Consider the following 22,033-nt stretch of genomic DNA (forward strand, 5'->3'; position numbering starts at 1 on the left):
TATTATTTTTTCACAAGGAATCACGTGTGTAATTATTGGGTGGTCGATAGTTACCACCCTGTATATATAAATTCGAAAAATATTTTACTAAAATTCGAAAAGATTTTCGACCCGCCCCTTTAGCTATTTGAATATTCCAGTTTGTACCGAATTTATAACGTATTTATATTTTGCCGAATCTTAAAACTTTATAGTATATAATAAATCAATTAAATATTATAACAAAAAATGTGTAGAAAAAATTAAGACCATAATAATGTTCTAAACAATGTAATTCCTTTTAGCATATATCTTTACTCTTCTGAAGTTCTGATATTATAGATGTTTAAATATTGCAGAGTTGTTTACGATTATTAACATACACGATATATTTTTTCATACTATAATTTATCGGTTTATTTTTAGTCGATTTGCTATCGGAAAATGCACTGATAAATTTGAGAAATTTTTTACTAAAAGTTACAAGAAATTTTCTATGACATTTTCAGAAATTTGAAGTCGTTATCCTCCTTTAACTGTTTGAATATTTAAGTTTGCTTTCAATGCATAAATTTGTTGGTTAAACAAATGAAATCGTTTTTTTATAACATTGAAAATAGTGCGATTGCACATTTGAAATGCCTCGCGGAACATCAGTGGAAATGTCTACCTTGTTTGCACCACTGTTCTGCGATCAGATACGAAAATGAAGATATCGTAGAGTTACGCAAATTATCGTAGAGGCTAAAGCAACATGATTGGCCATGTGGAAAAAATTACGAAAAGAATCGTGTAATCGCGGAATAGCGGTGCATTTGCGAAATATGCGCCCCGAGGCTCTTGATGCTCTTCAAACGACCGTGTCTAGTAGCAGTCTGTTTTCCTTCCTTGAGGGAAAAGATGGGTGGGGGAATGGAAAAAATAAATTTGAATCGATTAATGAGAAACAAAATATTTGTAATTTTCGAATCACCACAAACGAAATGAAAAGGTTTTCAAACTTGGGGATTGAAACTGAAACACAGTCGAATACCGTTATAGGGAAGGTCTCATTTTAACGAACACTTTTCTAATCCCTCAGATAAGTTTAGGAACAATGCAAATACACAATGTCTTTATATAGAAATAGAAATGTCTTTATAAGAAAAATTCAAAAACCTGGAGTTTCTTTATAACGAAATTTCGTTATAACGGAGTGATTTTCCAGTCTTTTGAGTTCGTTATAACGGGATTCTACTGCTCTCTAGAAAATATAGTCACACGACTCACACAGCGTTTAAAATCCAGAAATCACGCACCACATCTAACTCCTCGATATGCCAAGTGTGTTAACTTGATCTTGTCGAAATTAAAGTTTACGTTTTATCGACGTCGTTGCGTATTGTACGTGGCAGTTTTTTTCCTTTGATATTTAAATTGCGCGATAGCTTAATTGTTATTTGGTGCCAAACTGAGAATAGTCTGTTTGTTTTTGTCGTGATGTCGTCACCTGAGAGTTCGGGCAGCGCCTTGAAAGGAGGTCACCCACCTGCAGGTAAAAAAAAAATGCCTTCACCTGAAAAAACACTTTATCGATGATTGTTGTCGTCTGTTATTTGCCAACAGCTGTTGGGGAGTGCGATAGAAACTCAATTTATAATTCTACCGTCTCCGTTCTTCTTGAACTGTACACAAAATTTATAAATGCACTTTATTGTACTTCCTTCACACACACCGAAGCCAAAACCGACTGTTAAAAAAATTTTTTTTCTTTGATTTGTGTTTAGTGTTTCGAAATGCCTTCAAAACGGGGGGGGGGGAAGAAATCGATTAATTTTGGTAGATATTTTTACTAGGACCATTTCAGTAAGGCTTCTTTCACACGGAGCGGACGCGGGTCCTCATACCCTTTCACAGGAGCACTTTAGTTTGAAATTCGTGCATAAAAACTATTTTTTCGCAATTTTTGTAATTTTTCTCCTTCACCCCTGATTCAGTGCCCATAGGCAGCCTAGAAACATTCTTTGGTGGTTTAATCAAGCCCCATAGAATATGGGTATGAAGTCATTCCGATCCTCAGAAGTAGTCGATGGGGGAAAATATCTTGAAATATCTTCCAAAGATTTTGAAAAAGAAATCCGTCTTTTCAGAAAAATATGAAAGAAAAATTCCAAAAACATCCAATGTTCGAAAAATCCAATCCAAAACATTCTATGTTCCAAAAAAAAATTCAGATATCAAAAGCATTTGCAAGTAGAAAAAAAGGGGAGGGGTGAAGACTTTCAAAATATCTGTGCGTAGAAATATTCGCATCACAATTCTGTTTTAGGCCGGGATTTCACTATGAAAGTTTGATAAAAGTTTGTTTATAAAACTTGAAAATGCAACCAATAGGCCGATCAGTTAAGTGCACTCAAATGTAACAGATGTATTTATTGGTTACATTTTTCAAGTTTTATAAAAGAATTTTTAATCAAAGTTTGATAGGGTAATACCAGCCTTAGACCGGGATTACACTATAAAAGAAGTATTTTGTAGAAGCTTTTTGATAAAACGTGAAAAATTCAAGCAATAAGATCACCGGTTGCATTTGCTTGAATGCAACCTATTGGTTGAATTTTTCAACTTTTATAAAACTTTATAGTGTAATCTCTTCCTTAAGCCCGGATTACACTATAAAAATTTTGTAATAATTCTTTTAAAAATGCAACCAATAAGCTGATTAGTTGCATTTGCTCGAATGCAGTCGATAAATTTTTTAGTTGCTTTTTTCAAGTTTTATAAAATAACTTTCATAAACCTTTTATAGTGAAATCCCATCCTTAGATTAGTCTCACTTCTGAAATATAAAATTTCTTTTTTTTCAGTTTGTAGACTGAATATCATGTAAAATATACTTGTAGAATCGGGGAACTGCCAAAAATATTCAAGTGCTTAGGGCCTTCAGACGTCTTAATCCGGCCCTGAGTGAACGCCGTACATGAATAACATTGTTTAATAAAAGTATTTTTTTTATTATTAGTTTAAAAAAATTTGAAAGATTAAAAATTTTAAAAATAATATTTAAAGTAATTTTAGATATTTTTTTTTTGTAAATAATTCGCATATTTAAAAATAAAAAATAAAAATGTTTTAATTAAATTTAAAAGTTATGTAGTAGTTTAAAAGTGTATGTAGTCAATTAAATATTCGTAATGAACAGAATGGCTTATGATTTTGGTCGTGGCCCTTGTGGACAAGTTTTATTGTATAAAATTGTACAGTATTGACAAAAGGCAGTTAAAGTTGCTATATGTCCATCTTAGAAGGAAATGGAGGGATAGACGTATGTGGGTACATCATATTTTGATGAACAGGGACCTTCATATGGTGTTTTTAAGGGTATTTATGGCAAATAATTAAAAAAAATTCTGTGCAAAATCATCTTTAAAAAGTAGCCAAAGATGCGGACGAATTTGTTCCGTATCGTGTGAATAGCTCCGAATAACCCAATTGTCAAAACTTCTATGTGTCGATGCGGAGCCCGCACTTAGGTTTTGACACGTGGGTGACGTGCATACCCGCATGAACATTTCGTTGGTGTGGGGAAATTTTGGCTCGTCTTAAAGGCTCGGTATATTCCTATTGTTAAAACTTCTTCCGGATCCACTCCGTGTGAAAGACCTCTAAGGTACATATTATTCGGGAGCAAACAGGATGCACTGAATTTTTTGCGACAAAAAGATTTTCTCGAGAACATTCCAGAATTCTTACCTGCCATTTGCATGTATAATAATGAACACAAAAGTTTCATTATCAAAACTTGTGGCTGAGATGAATCCAATAGCTTGTGGATATGTCGCTATACTCTAATTTACCTGGGAACCAGGTTATTGGTAGCATCTGGATTCTTTTTGAATGAAAGTGGGCCCGTCTCAAAAAAAATTATGTTTCTGAATTTTTTCCAGCATGACCCAGGTCTTTGATCACCTGCTTATATGTCTTCGTTGAGACAGCAGCAGGCCATGTCCTAGTTAGGAGGATGTGGTATCTCTGTGAATCAATTCATTTTTAAAAACATGTTCTATCCAAAGATAGAATTTTTATCGAAAAATAGATTAATTTACCAGCTTATTACTAGGTTCTTTTACTTCCATTAGTAGAAAAATGTCATTAATTATTTAAAAAAAATTAGTCTACTCGTGGAAAAATCGTGTAAAAAAACCCATTAATGCTGAGAGTTTAACATATGGAATTTAACAAATCTTAAATTCTGGTCCTTTTGAGTAGAGGTCAAACAAATATGCAATCGATCCTGCTTACAACTTTCCCATTTAGATCATTGAAATGACTTATTTTTAACTCTAAGTAATTCTCATTAAGATTTCCTGTTTGAAGCGCTTTCCCCCGCTTATAATGTTTTTTATGCTATTTTTTTTTTTTTCGGTTGTAAGCGAGATACACTGTAATTAAAAGTTTAGTACACACATTTATATAGTTACTAATAAATCAATCTATAAATTCCCTTCTGATTGATTTTTCATTTTTTGTTATAAAAACCTTAGCTCTTTCAATAATATCTTCTGATTAACTTTTAAGCTAGTGAGTTTCTGACACGCATCTTCTAATTCCCTTATTCATATAAATCCATGCGAAGCAATTTCCTGGTGGAATGATTTTATTTTCCCTCCCTGATGAGGTCTGATCTGTCACCATTTAACTGTTACATATTTTCACACCTGAATATGGGAGCTACATCAGATTTGTATTGGTGAAACTTAACAGTGTGTGTGTGTGTGCGCGCGCCCAGCATTTGGCATATTTTATGTTCAGTAGGTGGTGCCATCTATCTAGGGCTATAACTAGATACTTTCACAAATGGGGCAAGTAGAAGCAATTGTAAAGGGTGAATTCAACGCCTCCTCTAGTCCAGAGTCTGACCCCAGACTCTGGACTCGTCAGCTTCTCCCCCCTCCCCTCAGTTAAAGCTTATGTTCCAAATTGATAATGCATGGATGTGAAATTTATTGTATGCATATTTGTGTTGTATGTCTGTGTGATTGCCTTGGCAACAGAGTTTTTCGAAGGGATAGACAGTGCTAAGTTGAAAAAACCATGGAAAATCGTATTTAACCAATTACTACTGAATGAATGAATGCTAGAACTTTGCCACTGGACTTATCCCATTGCTGAGATCTCTTCTAGCCCAGCTTCATGGCAGAGTCTGGAACACTTTATTTTGTGTCGAAAGGGAAAAACAAACAAAATTTTTACAACATATTTTCCCCAGACAATTGGGTACTGTCGCGATTAACAAATTTTGTGGTGATTACAGACGAGATGGAGTTGGAAATTGGGAAAAATTTCAGGGTTTCATTAAGACGTATGAATGTACACATATTAGGATGGAGGCCCCAAAGCAGAATATGCTGAAATGTGTGACGTACATCGCAGAACAATCTGGAAGAATTTTAAGAAAAGCGTAGAAAAACGCTATTATGTATACGTGAATTTTTACCGCAGAACACTTCCAGTCAGCTGAGGGCTCGTTGCAGAACATCGCAAGACTTTCTGCTTTGGGGTATGGAGTATGTTTTAGAAGCAATTGAAGGGCCCCCATGCCATCTCATCTGTTATCTTACACTTGCCATATATACACAAGCAGACCTGCCAACTCTCCAGATTTAGGCGGGAGACTCCAGATTTAGGCGGGAGACTCCAGATTTTTCATCCTTCCTCCTGCTCTCTGGATTTGTTAAAATTTCTCTTGATTTTGGCAGAAAATTAGATTTTATTCGAGCTTTCACGTTGTCATGACGTCAATGACCAGTCGTGGCCCAGACTCTGTCCCATGAGGGATATAAGCCTTTTACCCCAAGGGGTTGGACTACGCTGGAGAGACGTCAATGACTGCCGTTGTAGTTTGGGAAAACACCCATAGAGGACAGCTGTGGTCATTTCTATCTATCAACCGGAAAAAAAGTCTTGGTGACCATATTTAAGCAACTGGCAAAGACGTGACTCTTTGTTTATGTAGAGTTTATCGGCAATCATTTATCAGGGACATGAACTTGGTTGCCGAAATTCCTGTATAATCGTTATGTGCGGTGAACACAAGTTTTTTCATCAGCAGCTTTGTATTTTAAAGTTTTTAAATTATTTCCTACGATTAAATATGGCTTCAGAAAGAAAATATAAAACTTTAAGCTATATAAAGCTTTTAAAAGTTCATATACCCAAGATTATCAATCACTGATTGCATCCACGAAAGGAAACACTTCTGTTTTATCTTACAGTATATAGATGTGATTTCTCTACTCTGCATGGAAAGACTGGCATGGAATTATATTCTGCTCAGGGGCAATGCAGAACCTGCCTTGGGGAGAAGGAATGGAACTTTTTTTTAATTGATTAAAAAAAAAATGTTGTGAGTGGGGGAGGATCCAGAGATTCATACCCCTTCAGGAGAATTTCTGGATTCCAAAAGTTGGTACGTCTGCACAGGGATACAAAAAAAAAAGAAAAATGAAATGAGAATCTTATTGTGAAGTATAAAATATCCATCGGAGCAAGTCATCTCGCTTAACACCTTATTAGTGAGCAACTAATTACAACTTTATAGTCGCAGTTTTTCTGAAGGCAAAATTTAGAGGGATATGGGGGACCGTGATCCCACCTCTAAGAAGATCAAAAACTGAGAATATTTTTACAGAAAATTAAAATATTGGAAAAAAACGAATTCGTATAGTATTTGTTAAATAAAATTCTTTTTTAGTGTTACTCCCAATTTCTGGAAGAAATCCTTGTGCACCCCCCAAAAAGTTATCCTGCATACACACCTGTGATTTTCATGGTGTGAAACGATGATGACACCATATCAGCTAGATAACAAAACTGTGGATATTCAAGGTAGAGTTTTGCAGATTCTGTTTTTTTTCTCAACGATCTCTGAAAAGTTTTTACAATTTGAACGGATGTTCTAATCTAGTACAATCTTTCAAAAATGCACATTCCCAATCTTGTAGAAATGAGAATTTAAGCTGTATAGACACTGTCTTTGAATGCCAGTAGATAGCCATGAAAGTATCATAATTTCTGATACATAACCGGAGGGGAGAAAATCAGCAGGGGAATAAAAACTCTAAAATTTTAAAATTCTGTACACTGCCTGTCATTCAGGGAAGCAACTAGGTATCCATCTTAATCTTCAACATACACAGTACATGTGTATATCAGTACAGTATACAAAGTAGTAAAACCACTTTTTCAAGGTTGTGTGATCACGATTGATGGTAAAAAGAGGGGAAAAGTTGGGAAGGGGGGTTTCTCTTTTTCCCTTCTAACTAGGAAAGAACGCGTCTCCAAGTACGTGTGAACTAAATTTTATGCGTCCTGTTTTGAAATTCCAAGTATTTGATGCAGTAGCCATGGGCGGAGATACGAGGGTGGGGGGGCAATCCCCCCAGCATCAAAGGTTAGTCGACTGATCTAATGTATATATGAATTGACATCATCGTGCCCCCCAGCAATAATGAAAGTGCCCCCCCCCCCAGACTTCCAAGTCTATCTACTCCTATGGCGGTAGCACATATATTGGTGTCATGATTTGGATGGGTTTTGAACTGCATGACCTGCTTTGATTGGATCTTAAAAAAAATTAGCCTTCATAACAGGGTTGGAGTTTTTGAACAAGACACATTGATTTTACTGTCCAAAACTGTACTGAATTTATTTTTAAAACTTTTTATTAAACTTTCCAAAACTTCAAAAAAAGTCAACACATATGATATGGTAACTCAAGATAGATTTTTTTTAGTGAAAGTAACATATGCTTTTACTCAATTTCTATTATTTTTTTTAAATCTAGATTTTGAATTTTGACAAGCAAGTAATTAATTTTCAATTAGTTTTAGCTAATTATAATGTTAATTAACTATTAATTATTCTGAAGCTGAACGTGATTCGTTCATTCGTTCTCCATCTCGTGAACCCGTCAATCAAGGTTATGCAATATGGATGTCCTGAAGAGAGTAAAGGACGAATGATATCCAAATTTATTTTGTCGAAGCACTTGGAAACTGGAAGATATTGTTCCACAGGTGCACTGGTATGCTTGTGTATCTTGGACTTCTGGCATGTCAGACAGGATTTTGCCCATGTTTTTGCAATACTTTTCGATCGATGGCCAAATAAATTTTTTTGCAATAGTTGTGACAGAAGCTTAGATGCCAAGATCTGAAAGTCCATGAACGGAGTTAAGAACAGTTTTCCAGGAGCACTCCGGAACATACGGTTTCCTTTGTCCTGTGGAAAAATTACAGTAGATTTGCACACTGGAACCAAAAACTGTACATTTTTGAAATATGAGACCTGTCTGAAGAAAGTATCTTGATCAATATCTTGACATATACCTTGATCTAACATCATTTGACATTATCAATTTTGAGTTGAGCTTAGTGCAGTCTCCATGGTTTTGTAAAAACTGAGGGATCTTTAGTCTTGATGTAGTGCAAGGTATTATGAGACGCTTTCTTCGAAAACGGAGGAAGTCTCGTTAATTCAGGAAATTCCCTCAAAATGTCAGTAATAGCACTATTCCCTGAGATTGTTTTTATTGTCATTGAAGGTTTATTGTAAGTAAAACCTTTACAAGTGAGAGAAGTGAGTGTATCTATCAGTCGTTTGTTCTTGATATAGATAATGAGTCGATAATGAGCAAGGAAATCCGATCCAATAATCAGTCTCTCAACATCAGCGAGGGTGAAGTCCCATTTGAAATTTCATCAGATCTAACTTCATGAGTTTCAAACCATAAGTAGATATATGGGAACTATGTGCTGTAAAAAGCCCAAAGAGGTTGCTGCTGTCTTCGTAAGTTAAGGTTAATATATCAGCCCCAGAGTCAATTGAAAACTTCATGCTGCTATTCTTTTCCATGATGAACAAACGACTATGTTGAGGACTGTTATCACCACCTCTGCATGCCATTACTGCAGAGGGCTTGAATCATTTCCCTGAGTGTTCTTAGAGTTGTAAGCACAAGGGGACCTGCACTTGAAAGCTGTATCTCCAAACCTGCTATGATAATAACATACATCAGTGTTCTCACCAGAGTCTTGATAACATGAGCTATTCCTCATGAGCATGACCTCAAAATATGATTGAACCTAGCTTAAAAAAAATGTTAAAGAGACTTGGTGCAAATCTTGACTTTATTTCCAAAAATTTTGAATCACATTTTATGTATGTGCAGGGATGGGAACTCTGCGCCAATGGCGCCGCACTGTGCCAAAATTAACATCTTGTGCCATCCTGCTCCAATAGTGTTTTCATATTTTTCTGCGCCAAATAGCAAATTTTGCTTCAGTATGCCCGGAATTTTGGAAAGGATGCCAAAAAATTTTTGTTCCTGCTTGCTCGAAATGATTCTTTCCGAAAAGAGTGTTTTATTCCTCTGTACTTAAACTATCGACCCCTCTTTGGGCTCACCGTGAAACCCCAATAATATCCGTGATCGTGCAACTGAAGATGGTTTGCAATGCTCTTTCAGGTTTAAAGTGCAAATGTGAGAGTCTCCATTTTCAAAAAAAAAAAGAAAGTCGCCAATGGAAGCAGCAGAAATTACTGTAGTCGATCGTTATTGTGTCAAATCCAAATGTTTCGTGAAAAAACATTCCAGGAGACAATTGGAGACCTGTCCAGGGTCTACAATATTAGGTCTATTGCACAATGAAGAATTTCATGAAGCAATTTAACCTATTTAACCGTGAAGTGTTCTATGGCCCACCAACGGCGTGAAGGTAAAATATTGCACATTTATGTATAACTATATTTACGAAACACTAATATATTATATTGCACACAAATAATTTATCACTTTCTCTGAGTTTAACAAAATTTCTCATTCTTACCACATTTTCTAACCTTTGGCTATATTCTGATGCTCTATCTTAAGCAAATTCATGAATATGGATTGCATCACACATCTGAATGTAATGTCGTTACATTACTTCAGACATTTTCATTTTCTTTCCCATAAGAAGTACCACAACTCATACTGTATATCACCCAGTCTTAATATTCAAGTTTTTTTTTATACTCTCATGGTTAAGCCCATTTAATCAAGGTTCTTCTGTATAGTAGTAACAGATTTATGAAAAATAATCAGATACAGGGTGATTATAATTAAAGTTTTGATTCCAAAACTATACAATAAGTATTGGTCAGAATGACTTGAAAATTTGCATGGATACTGCTGAAGCAATGAAAATTTCTTTGGCAAAAGAAAAAAAAAGTGCAAGTAGTGTAAAATGTGCAAGTAGATGATGTACTTGGCCAGCAGTATAATCTATTTTGTACAACCACATTATTTTGGTACTTCCACAGCATCAGTGTGTGGATAGAACAACTTCTATCAAGATGCACATTGCAATACCAGCAAAACAGCTGCTGAAGACCCATTTTGACAACAACAAGATGGCGCGACACCTGGCTGGCCGTCAGTTCACTTCACCTTAACCCTTGCAACTTCTGGCTGTGCGGGGTACCTCAAAATGTTATGAACAGTAATCAGATTGCGAACTTTGGTGAATTGCAATCTCCAGCGCATCCCCTATATGTTAGAAGTTCCTCAGGAGTATTAACATGGGGGCACGTTTGGTTTAATAAAGGTGAATTGCAAGCGCATCCACATCATGACATACTCTGATCCGTTGTTGAACAAGAATTTTTGTGCTTTCACCTCATAGCCAGAACACAGTGGACAACATATTTAACATTTCTTAAGTAAGTTGTAGTTATTTGTTCAATTACTTCACTTTTTGTGATGTTTCCATGAATTATGAAATCGTGTAATGCTATAATTAAGTTATCATTTTGCCATGACTGGCTATTGTTTCCATTCTGCGAGCAAATTTCCCATGTGTTGGATGATGTCATTAATTTTACATTTCAAAGTCTTCTTTCCCCCTTTACTTAATAAAATTATATTTCTTCAGGAATATTCATGTCAATTTTCAAGTCATTCTGACAATCGTTCTTTTTTTTTACAGTGTTTTGAAATCAGAACCATAGTTATAATCACCCTGTATATCGTAAATCATTGCTAATTAATCTGCATTATTTATGCTTCATTAAATACATTATATTCACCTAATTTTTATTATAGTTTTTGCAAAATAGCTTCCTAATTAAGCAGTTAAGCATACTCAAAGTAACTAGAGAAAACATCTTTAAATTATATATATGATTAATAATTAAAAAAATTTTCAAACCTGTGAAGTAATCCATTGAGTTAAGCAAAAATAATTAAATTGCAAAAATTGATTTTTGTTAAAATTTAAGAAATATTTATTGGGATTAATTAATATAGTATTCCTATTACTGCGTTAATTACATTAATAAACGAACTGAGATTTTCACCATACCGCACTGTCAAAAAGAAATTTTCCAGAAACATTTTTACTACTTGGCTCCTAAATTTTACAATGCAATACCTTTAGAAATACAAAAAATTTACCTACCTACACAAAATTTAAAAAAGCCATTTTCAGATTAATCTTATCAATAGACGATATTGATGTATATTTTAATATACAATAGCGAAATTCTTATTACTTGTATGCCGACGTGCGCCATAATTCTAACTCATCACCATCAGATAAGAAATTTATTTGAATGTATTATATAGGCCTATGAGAGAATTGTAAATGTATATAATTAATGTATTTGTAAATGTATATAATTAATGTATTTGTAAATGTATATAATTAATGTATTTGTAAATGTATATAATTAATGTATTTGTAAATGTATATAATTAATGTATTTGTAAATGTATATAATTAATGTATTTGTAAATGTATATAATTAATGTATTTGTAAATGTATATAATTAATGTATTTGTAAATGTATACAAATAAGAATGTATATATATTTATAATTATTATTTATATTGATTGATGCTAAATGTATTTTTTGAATACTGAAAATGCTGAATGTATTTTCTTTAACGCATTTAGCACTGTTCATTTATTTACAGTTTGGTCATAGAAAATTGTCTACGATCGACTATACAGGCCACGGCCTCTTGTCGACTAATCATGTGTTATATATTGTAATCTTATGACATATCTTAAACTGAAATTAAAAATTTAAAAAAACATTTATTTTAATTAATTATATATTAGAAGTTTGAATGATTTTTCAGAAATTTTATTGTTTTTAATGTTAATACTTTTTAAAACAAAAAAACTGGTTTAAGCTCAAAAAAACAGATTTTTGGGTTTTTCAAAAAAACCAGTTTTTTTACCAACCCTGACATATATACAATAAAGAATCTGGAGTAAAAATTGTGATCATAGCATCATCCACAGATAATCAGTCCATAATCGTAATAGTCTTTTTGTAAATAATCAAAGAATTTTGTCTTGTGTGTGATAGAATCTGGAATTGAGTTTATCCAATTTAGAATATACCAATCTCATCAATCAAGCTATAATATATAAATTGACGTCTATATGGCCGGCATCTCCATTTCATTCACACCCGCTGGAAAAGGATGAAACAGTTGACACTTGTCTTCTTGGACATAGTTATATTGATTATTAGGTGTTGGTGAAACAACCAATGTTTTTCTTCTTGTCCATAAGTTATACTTTTTAATAGAGAACCGTGTTACCTCTGTTGTTGGCTCATAAGATGGGTTCTCTGAGTGCGAATGTCGTTCCCTTGATCTCAGAGCTCGCGTCTTATTGTGGAGTGGATGTAGGTTATGGTCCAGGAATCGAATCAACCTCTGCACACGATAACCACACAATAAAATATTGAATTATTAATGTGTAAATTATTTGTAAGATTTTAATTTGTGGGCAAAACTGTGATCAATATAATTTTTTTTTTAATTTGATGTTATATGTACACAAATATTTGATCGAACCAAAATATTTGACAAAAAGGCTAAATAGCAGCCAAATATTAGAGCATTATTTTCACAGATAAAAAGCTGTTCACAATTGAGCAAGCGCAAAATCATAAAAGTGATAGACACTAGTTTTCAGATATGCCAGGACCATCAGCCATTGTTTAACGACAAATGTCCAATCCGTTATGGTTTGGGATGGAATTCATTCCAATGAAAATCAACTTTTGTTTTCATGGAAAATGGAATCAAAATCGATCAACATGGTTGCCAGAAAAATATTTTGCAAGCTGTTGTGCTTCCATGGTCTGAAAAGCATTTTGGAAAAGACATTTGAGCATTCCAACAAAATTCAGTGCCAGCGCACAGAGCAAAAGGTACCCAGCAGTGGTGTAAGGCTCATTTTCCTGATTTCATCACATCTGCTGAATGGCCACTATATTTCCCTGATCTCAATCCAATGAATTACAGCATATGGTCCATTTTGGAGAACTGGCCTAAGAGCCACCAAAGTTTGGCATCGCTGAACAAAGTCCTAAATTGTGAATGGAACAAACTTTCTAACAAAGAGGTGCAGCGTATAGCTCAATTTTACAAAGCCTTTGAAGCTTTGTATTACTGCCAGAGGCAGCTACTTTGAATTCAAGTGAATGTGATTGTTAACAAATGTATATGTTTGTGTTATGAATGGTAAAATTTTTTTAAAATTTTATTCAATAAAACAAAGATTAAGCCTACTTGGAAAAAAATTTATAGTTATTTTTTGTCACCCGGTAGCCCGCTGTAATGAGATTCTTTTGTATATGCCTCTGATCTATTTTTATCATAAATGAAGTGTGTGTGTTCGACAAATGTGTAGGCATCGACAAGTTGGACATTCTTTGCGTTGCAGCTATATCATATCATATTTCATCAACATTATTTCTTATGATCATTGATCATTTTTGTCACGTTACAGTAATTTTGGGCAGATGACCGGGACCTACAATTTGTTGCCAAATCCGAATGGCAGCCTTATTTATACTCACCGAGAGATTGGTAGTCTAGCCCCTCAATGTGGGACTCCCTGCTATAGAGTAATCTTTTTCTATGATCATGTCACCATTTCTGTTGTACCCTTGTGTCAGAAAATTTCCCGACAAGGGTGAACCGGGTATCTAACTCATGACACCTTTAAACATCTTTTGGGACTAGGTGAGTATCTTATCAACCTGGGCTACCATGCCCTTATTTCTTATGCGTTAGTATGTTCATGCAGTTTCAACTGAGCAATGTCTTTTTAGGAAAACTGCCCAAAGGCAAAATTATAATTTTTTTTTTTTTTTTTTTTTGCCCTTTATAAAGTCTCTCTTACTTACATCTTCATCACTAAAATTGTAGACCCCCTGCAATAATTTCCCTGTCACCGAGGGAACTGGGCACAGTCCCCAAAGTAGACTATGCCGAAAACTGAGGTGTGTTGTAGGACAGTCAGTGCTACTGCAGAACAATTTAAAGAATTTCAAGAAAATTGTAATAAACACTATCATAATTTTTACTGCAGAACATTTCCAGTCAGCTGAGATTTCATTGTGGAACAATGCAAACCATTCTGCTTTGTGGGGCTGACAGGGCTCCAGCCTGGAGGCCTGAAATGATTCTTGTGTTTTTTTACACTATAAATTCACTACGAAGGGCCCGTTAAAAATCTGAGGGTCCTGCTACAGGTTGATAACGCATTTTCTTACAGTACAAAAGAATTTTCTGAGGTGTCATGACTTCAATGCCCATACAGTCCTTGTCAAAATCTTTTCTGGCACTGAACTGAGGTACAACAGAAACTTTGACAAGATGACAGAGAGTAGCTTGAGTCCCAAACTCTCAGTGGAGGCAATAAAAATACCTTGAGTCAATTTTTGATTATCCTTATATTCTCCCTGCCCATTTTCCCTGATTATGATTGTGGTCTGACCAAAGTATAAAACTTGGGAAGTTTCTTAACTTCCTGGGTTGAAAGGGGTTTTCTAATCAAGGTTCGATTGTACATACTGTACACTCACACATGCAGACTTTTTAAGTTTACAGCGATTCTATTGTGAATTGAAATCAGATGATTTTTTTCAATATTAAATTTCAAGATGTGTTTTGCAGTCAAAGCTGGTGGTATGAGAATAACCCAGCACAAAGTTGCAAGTCACGAGAAGCCCCCAGAAGTGAAGAAAGTTGATGATGAAGAAGAGGAGGAAGTTCAGGCAACTCCAAGGTAATTGCAAATTGACACTCTTGTGATAACTTCATATTTTAGGTCTTTGATTAGCATCCTGTTTTTAGAATGAAAATATTTCCCCCATGAGCATCAGATTAGAAACGGATGGATTAGGAAAAATATATACACACACACACCTTTCTCCTCCTAAGGATGGAGGGGATTATTAATTGAAAAATTTGCCTCTACTAACATTACTAGTCTTTGAACAAATTAGCGGTCTTAGTTGCAGTATGATGACTGTACTACCAATCAGTGTCTGGAGGCATGTGCCCTGAGCTGCAAATTTTAAAGATTGGTGAAGAGAAAAAATTACTTTTACTTCCAAATATATGTTATACAAAAAAACGCCGCTATGAAAATATTTACTTTTTGCCATGGGAGAGGTGGGGGGGGGGGTAGCAAAATAAGGTTTGAAGCAAAGACTTTTATCTGAATACTATGTCAAGGTGAATTCAGAAAGAAAAGTATACTGGTCTCCACCCAGACCTCTCAGCGCTCCTATTTTTCCTACTTTTCAGAAATGTCATCCTATTTTCCTACTTTTGCCGCAATTGTCCTTTTTTACTGTAGCCTACTATCCCCTCTCCTACTATTCCTATTATATTCCTCCCTCCCTTTTGTTTACAGCCAAAATCTGGCTACGAAAATTCTGAGAAACCGCAAAATATCACTGCTTTTCTTCCCTTTTTAACGTGTTTTATTCGCATCATAACTCGCTACTAAAAAAGAAAGAAAAAAATTTTCAGTTCCATTGGAGAGGAGACGACGACTTTTCGCCGCCACGCTGTAGTCAAAGTGCTAAAAACTCTGTCGAATCTGTCTCGAATCTGTTTCGTAGATCGGTTGCCGTAAAGAAGAAGGCAAAAAAAGGAGGGAAGAACAGTCTCTATCCATCCACATACGAGATTCCATGAGAGACGTAATGAGCATTCATCCCTGAAGCAGAGTTTTCCTAGGAGTAGGCTTTTTGCACCGCGTAAACCTAAAAGGATCATTTCGCGTCGGCAGAAATGTGTTACATAATCACGTGTTTCCAAGCGTGGCGCATCAGCTCAGGATGGCTATATAGTATATGACCCTGACGTCAGCTATTCCATCGGGGGTAACCTACTAAAAATCTCATTTAGCATACCAATAACATCAAATTCTACCAACCTGTTTATCTCGCCTCCACTCCCACAAAAAAAACAAATGTGCAGTACCGTGGGGCGGCTCACAACAAATCAAAAAAGTTGAGAAGCTAAAAATATTAAAAGATGTTAATGTGAAGATTTCTCAAAGTTGATATGAATATATTTGAAGATTTTTTTTTGTGTATGCTAAATTAAAATAGTAAAAATATTTTTGTTGAAGAATGGTAAAATATCAAAAAAATTTGCTGAAATTAAAAAAAAAATCGAAATAAAAATTATATGATAATGAACCAGAACATGCCATATTGCACCCTCTATGTGAAGATTACTTGACGTGTCGAAACATGAAATTCTGTCGAATGTTGGAAGCCTGAATCAGTCATCATCAGCATCGCCACAACCACGGGAAAGCAAACACGTGATCTTATACAGGGAATGCCTAGAGATGAGCTCGTGTACAGAAACCCTCGACCAATGGAATGTCTCCGATCACGTGGAATCGAGAGAGTATACTGGGCAAAACTTTCAGGTGGCATTAACTCTTAATGCAGCTTTGATACTGGGTCTGTACCGGCTTTTCGAGGCAGTTGAGAACAAAAGAAAGTAGAGAGCAGTTGCTGAACGAAGCAACCCTTCTCCATAATCTTCGAGGAAATAGAATAACACGAAAATAAAAAGATCGGCACACATGGCGCTTAAGGCCCAGATCCCACTTCGTCGCGGCAGCACTAGAGGGGGAATCAAAAGATATACACGTACCAACACTCCGCTGCTGGCGGCGGAAGCGACGAGTTTTCTGTAGCGAAAATTTACATTTTGATGTATGGAAGACGGCGAGAAAGGAGGGGGACAGGTACAGATATCAATGTTTTGAAGGGGAAAAAAAGTGATGGTTGTTCGCCACGAAATTCCTTATCTCGCGGCAAATCGACGAGCGGCGAAAAACCTTGGTGGGATCTCAGCCTAAGGCCGAACACATACTGGGGAGTCGAACAAAGCGAGCGATTTCAAAAGAGAAAATACATCGATGCTCATCTTGATGTTCCCTCACATACTGACGAGGCGGAGAGAGCGAAAATGACCGCAGGCGTTCTGAAGGATAAAGAAGAAAAGCCTTTGAGCGGGAAAAGTGACATCTCGCCAACTAGTAACCCTACCAGCCTGCTCATGCCAAATCAATCAGTTTGGCAATATTGGAGGATTCCAATATACCAGCGGTTCTCAACCAGTGCTCCGTAGAGCCCTTAGGGCCCCGTGTGAACTCCCAGGGGCTCCGTGGCCACTCGCGGAAAATAAATAATAAAAACCAGTAAATTTGAAAAAAATAATTATTAATATTTTTGAATAATAAAAATAGGCCAGAAACTTTGATGAATAAATAAAAAATAGGCGTCCGGGGCGCCGCCATAGAAATTACATACCAGAAAGGGCTCCGTGGGTCAAAAAAGGTTTAGAATCGCTGCAATAAACCCGTTAATCCTCAAAGGACTACAAGTCCTGATATATGTTTTTAATGACTTCTTGTATCAAACCGTTGTTTCGAATATTATTGCATAATATCATTATATTATAATATTATTGCGTAAAGATTTAAATAATTATACTTCAATCAAGATGGAGAGACAATAGAATTAGTTAGACACTGAATAAAAATACATGCCTATAATCCGCAGAAGCTAATTTCGATACTTTCTAAAAAAAATATCACCGTTAATGAGATGAAGCGAGAAGTTATCCATACACCTCAATGACGCAACCGTAATTTTTTTATGGCCAGCGTATCATTATGAAAATGATTATTAGCGATAAATGTATACTTGGTCGGTAATCACAAATTATCAGAGTGGATCCATTATTTATGACATCCCAGAATTATAGATTCTTCCTATATACAGGGCCGTCTTAAGAGCATCGTGGGGCCCCCGGGCCAAATGATTTTTCTGAGGCCCTTCCCTACCAGGCAAATTCTCAAAAATCTCAACCACATCTCTCTTTTGTGAAGCCTCTTTTATCTTGAGGTCTCCCGGGCAGTGCCGTCTTAAGGCATGGGCCCACCTGGGCACGGCGCGGCGGCCTCAAGAGGAAAGGGGCCTCACAAAAATTAGATCTGGTTGAAATTTTAAAGAATTTGCCTGGTAGGGCCTCAGAAAAATCACTTTGCCCGAGACCCATGATGCTCTTAAGACGGCACTGCTTTTATCCGGCATGTTCTGTGCATAACCAATTTCAATGAATGCGTGGATGCTGCAATAAACTGGTTTCGATTTTGTAAGAAATACAGAAATATGTATTGTGTGTGAGATGTTCATTATTTGCATCAGAAAAAAATCTTGTGTCTCTTTCATAACACACGACATTCCAATTCAAATCCACGGAAATAATAGATACAGTATTCAGTATAATCAAATAAAAGAGAAAAAACAGAAACCATGTTTCGACAATGTTAGTAAGCGAAGAGCACTCATCACGGTGTTTATCCGTTTTCCTAAAAAACGGGTTCTCAATCTCAAACATTTTCCACCCGCGCCGCCCATTTCTCTTATGAAGAGCCATTGGCGTACGCAAAGGGGGGATTTGGGGTTCTAACACCCACCCCCCACCAAGCCAAGATTATAGTGTTATTTTGCCGGAAAAAACGTAAACCCCCCCAGAAGGAAAAACAAATCTGAACCCCCACCCTCCGAGAAAATTCTGCTTACGTCTATGTGAAGAGCAGTTGTAAGAAAAGCATTTCTTTGAAAAACCTTTGTCAAGACCACTGCGAAGCTGCACCCCTGACAAAGGTTGGCGCGCACAGTTTGAGAACCCTGCTAATCCATGAACGTGTTGACAAATCCAGGGCCGTCATTCGAGGGGGGGGGCTTTTGAAAATACACTAAAAATGTTATATATACATACAAATATATATATATACTAGGGGGCTCCCCCTATCGCCTTTGGCGACCCCCCCCCCCTTTTCTCATCACAACATATCTTGTTTATTTCGCCCCACTTCATCAGCGTACTATGGAAAGGGACATTGTTAAACAACAAATTGATTTTTGTTAATCAATGAGATTCATCAAGGGACACCCAAAATGAAACCTGTCAACATTTCCATGGGGTCCCGACCTGGAGACTTGTCGGATATCTCCCCGGTGAGGGGCCACGAAAATTTTAAATTTTTATCAATTTTAAAACAAATGAAATCCAGGGCCCCCCATCCAGCAGCGAGGACCCAATACTCAGATTTTTAGTGGGGGACGCAGACTGAATTCATCTCAGGCTTCCGCTGTTGCAAGTTCTACAATGTTAAACAACAGAAAAGAATGAGATTCATCCAGAGCCCCCAAAGTGAAACCTGTAAACATGGGGCCCCCGACTTGGAAGCTTGTCGGTCATCCCCGCTGCAATTGCCATGAAAATTCCCATTTGTATTCATTTTACCAACGAATAAAATCCAGGGTCCCCAACCAATTACCTAGGACACCAATTCGCATACTTTTAGTGGGGCCCCCAGATTGGCTTTATCTTGGGCTTTCGTTGTTGTAAATTCTAAAATGTTAAATAACAGAAAAGAATTAGATTCATCCAGGGCCCCCAAAATGAAGTCCCCTGACTCGGAGCTTGTCATACATACCCCCTGTGAGTGCCACGGCAAATGTTTATTTGTATTCATTTCACCAACGAATAAATTCCAGGCCCCCCCCTCAATTACCCGTGACCGAATTCGCAAATTTTATGGGATCCCCAGACTGGATATATCTTGAGCTTCCGCTATTGAAAATTTTTCAATGTTAAAGCAGCAAGAAAACAACGAGATCCATCAAGGGCCCTGGAAATCAAACTTCCCCATTAAGGTATATGTGCAATCCCCCGGGTACCCCGACCCTGTGTGTTGGGAGCACTGGTGTTATATGTATATGATACATATACATACCTCTCAGCATGGCCCCCCTCCCCCCCCCCACAAGGGCAGGGTTGACAGGGACCAGAACGATTCTTATCACTTTTTGATTTTTCACACTAGAAATTAACCACAGAGGGCCCTAAAAGCTAGTTTGGGGCTCGCCATCTATTCCAGACTAGACACCCTGCTGTAGGATGTGAGAGCCTCTCATTACATGCACGTAACTTGGTCCCGAATATGCTAGAGTTAAATGAATACACTTGACCTAAAATCGTAACCGATTTCCGTCACTCAAAAAACGTCACTCACTTCCGTAACATAAAATCGTCACTAATTTCGGTTGCTTAGAAACAGACCCTTTTCGAGTTTGTGATTTTATATTATAGAGTAGACGTACATACATTGAGTTCATGTGTTTTCTCTCTTTGCCTGCCCCCCTCCCCTGGAAAACGTTGAAATGACGTTCCTGGAAAAATCTCTACAAATTTTCGTTGAAATTCTAAGAACATGTTCAGTATTGTGTAGAAAATTAGTGTCGACCAGCAATTCTCAACCTTTTTTCTGAGTCACTGAGCCCTTTTTAGTATATAATTTCCACTACGGAGCCCCGTACGCTACATTTTTTTTTTCATTTGGTCATAAAATTTACTGATTCACTTTACTTTAATTGAGTGAACGTGGAGCCCCCTCAACCAGTGCACGTGGAGCACTGGTTGAGAACCGCTGGTATAGACAGTACATAGATAAAGTTTTCTTTCTAAACGATTTTTGATGTGTTTGTGGGGAGGAAAGGGTTTTTCCGCCACAGCAACTGCATAATGATTTATAGTGGTATATAACATGATTTTATAGTGATTTTCCAGTTTCCGACAGAAATTTGCCACCCTTTACATTTTGCAGCCCAGGGCAAAGGCGTGGGCATGAAAAAACATCGAGAGGGCTGAAAGTTGCCAGTCGTCCCGTGACGAGCCTGTATGTAGAAGGATGCAGTGCCCTGCTTTATTTATTCATTAATTGGGGAAGGGGGGGTTCTTGGCCCCCCCAACACAAAATTTATTGGGGGATTGAAATAGCCCCCCCCCCCCCACCATGTTTTGGTGCCTACGCCCCATGGCAGTACGTTCCTTATTAAAAGCTGTTCAGAGACAATTGAAAAGATGAAATTATGAAATTTGAAGGATGGAATTTGCGCCCCTCCTGATACTACACCCAGGAAACCAGACCAAACCCCCCCCCCCCCGCTCCTCTCCTAGTTGCAGCACTGTTCGTTCGTCAGAAGTTCTCTTGCACTTGCACATAGAGCAGTTTTCCATGCAAAAAGTGCAATGGGATGGGCGGAAATTTGCGAAATATCTATAATCTATCTCGTAGTCCCAGTAAAATTTTGAAAAATATTCACATCTAAAAAAATGATGGGGGGAATTAATCTGTAAAATGCTACCACAACAATCGTCAAGCTTTTAAATTAGGATAGACTGGGTTAAGCACAAAAAATGGGAATCGAAAAGAAGAGAGAGCGCCAAAAGTGAAAAAAAAAATCCGAAGCACTCCCTCCAAACCAAATGGGTGTGATGATGATGATGATCCCCCCTCAGAAGTTTTCTTTTTTTTCCAAGAGAGCGAGGAGAAAAAAAAAGGGGGAGAAAACTGACCAATCCCCAAATAGCGTCTGATTTTACCTCGCGATGAAAACAAACCAACTTGAAAGAGTCGCGCACCTCTTGGAGCTGCCTCTTTCTCCTCCTTGTCGCGCTGTTGTGAGCCGTATTGCGCTCTGTAGGAAAACAGTAGTACTGCTTTCTTATTGGACAGCGTGTCGCGCTGGATGATTCACGTTGCTCGCAGCACAGAAAACCTGCTTCTAGGAAAACCCGGTTTTAGGTGACAGAGCCCGAACCACATCTGG

General features: G+C 36.9%; 1 protein-coding gene across 1 annotated transcript in view; it reads left to right on the top strand.

Annotated features, from left to right (window-relative positions):
* Positions 1–1,311: 1,311 nt before the first annotated feature.
* Positions 1,312–22,033, top strand: part of LOC149076684 (death-associated protein 1) — a 59,070-nt gene continuing 38,348 nt past the window's right edge. The window contains exons 1-2 of the mRNA XM_089244305.1: positions 1,312–1,513; positions 14,988–15,099. Of these exons, the coding sequence (XP_089100431.1) occupies positions 1,459–1,513; positions 14,988–15,099 (167 nt within the window). The 5' untranslated portion in view covers positions 1,312–1,458. The remainder of the gene's footprint in view (positions 1,514–14,987; positions 15,100–22,033) is intronic.

The sequence above is a fragment of the Pholcus phalangioides genome, unplaced genomic scaffold, assembly GCF_987345545.1.
Source record: "Pholcus phalangioides strain wild (caught in Gottingen) unplaced genomic scaffold, Ppha-v1.0 ptg000015l_1, whole genome shotgun sequence".
Taxonomy (NCBI): domain Eukaryota; kingdom Metazoa; phylum Arthropoda; class Arachnida; order Araneae; family Pholcidae; genus Pholcus; species Pholcus phalangioides.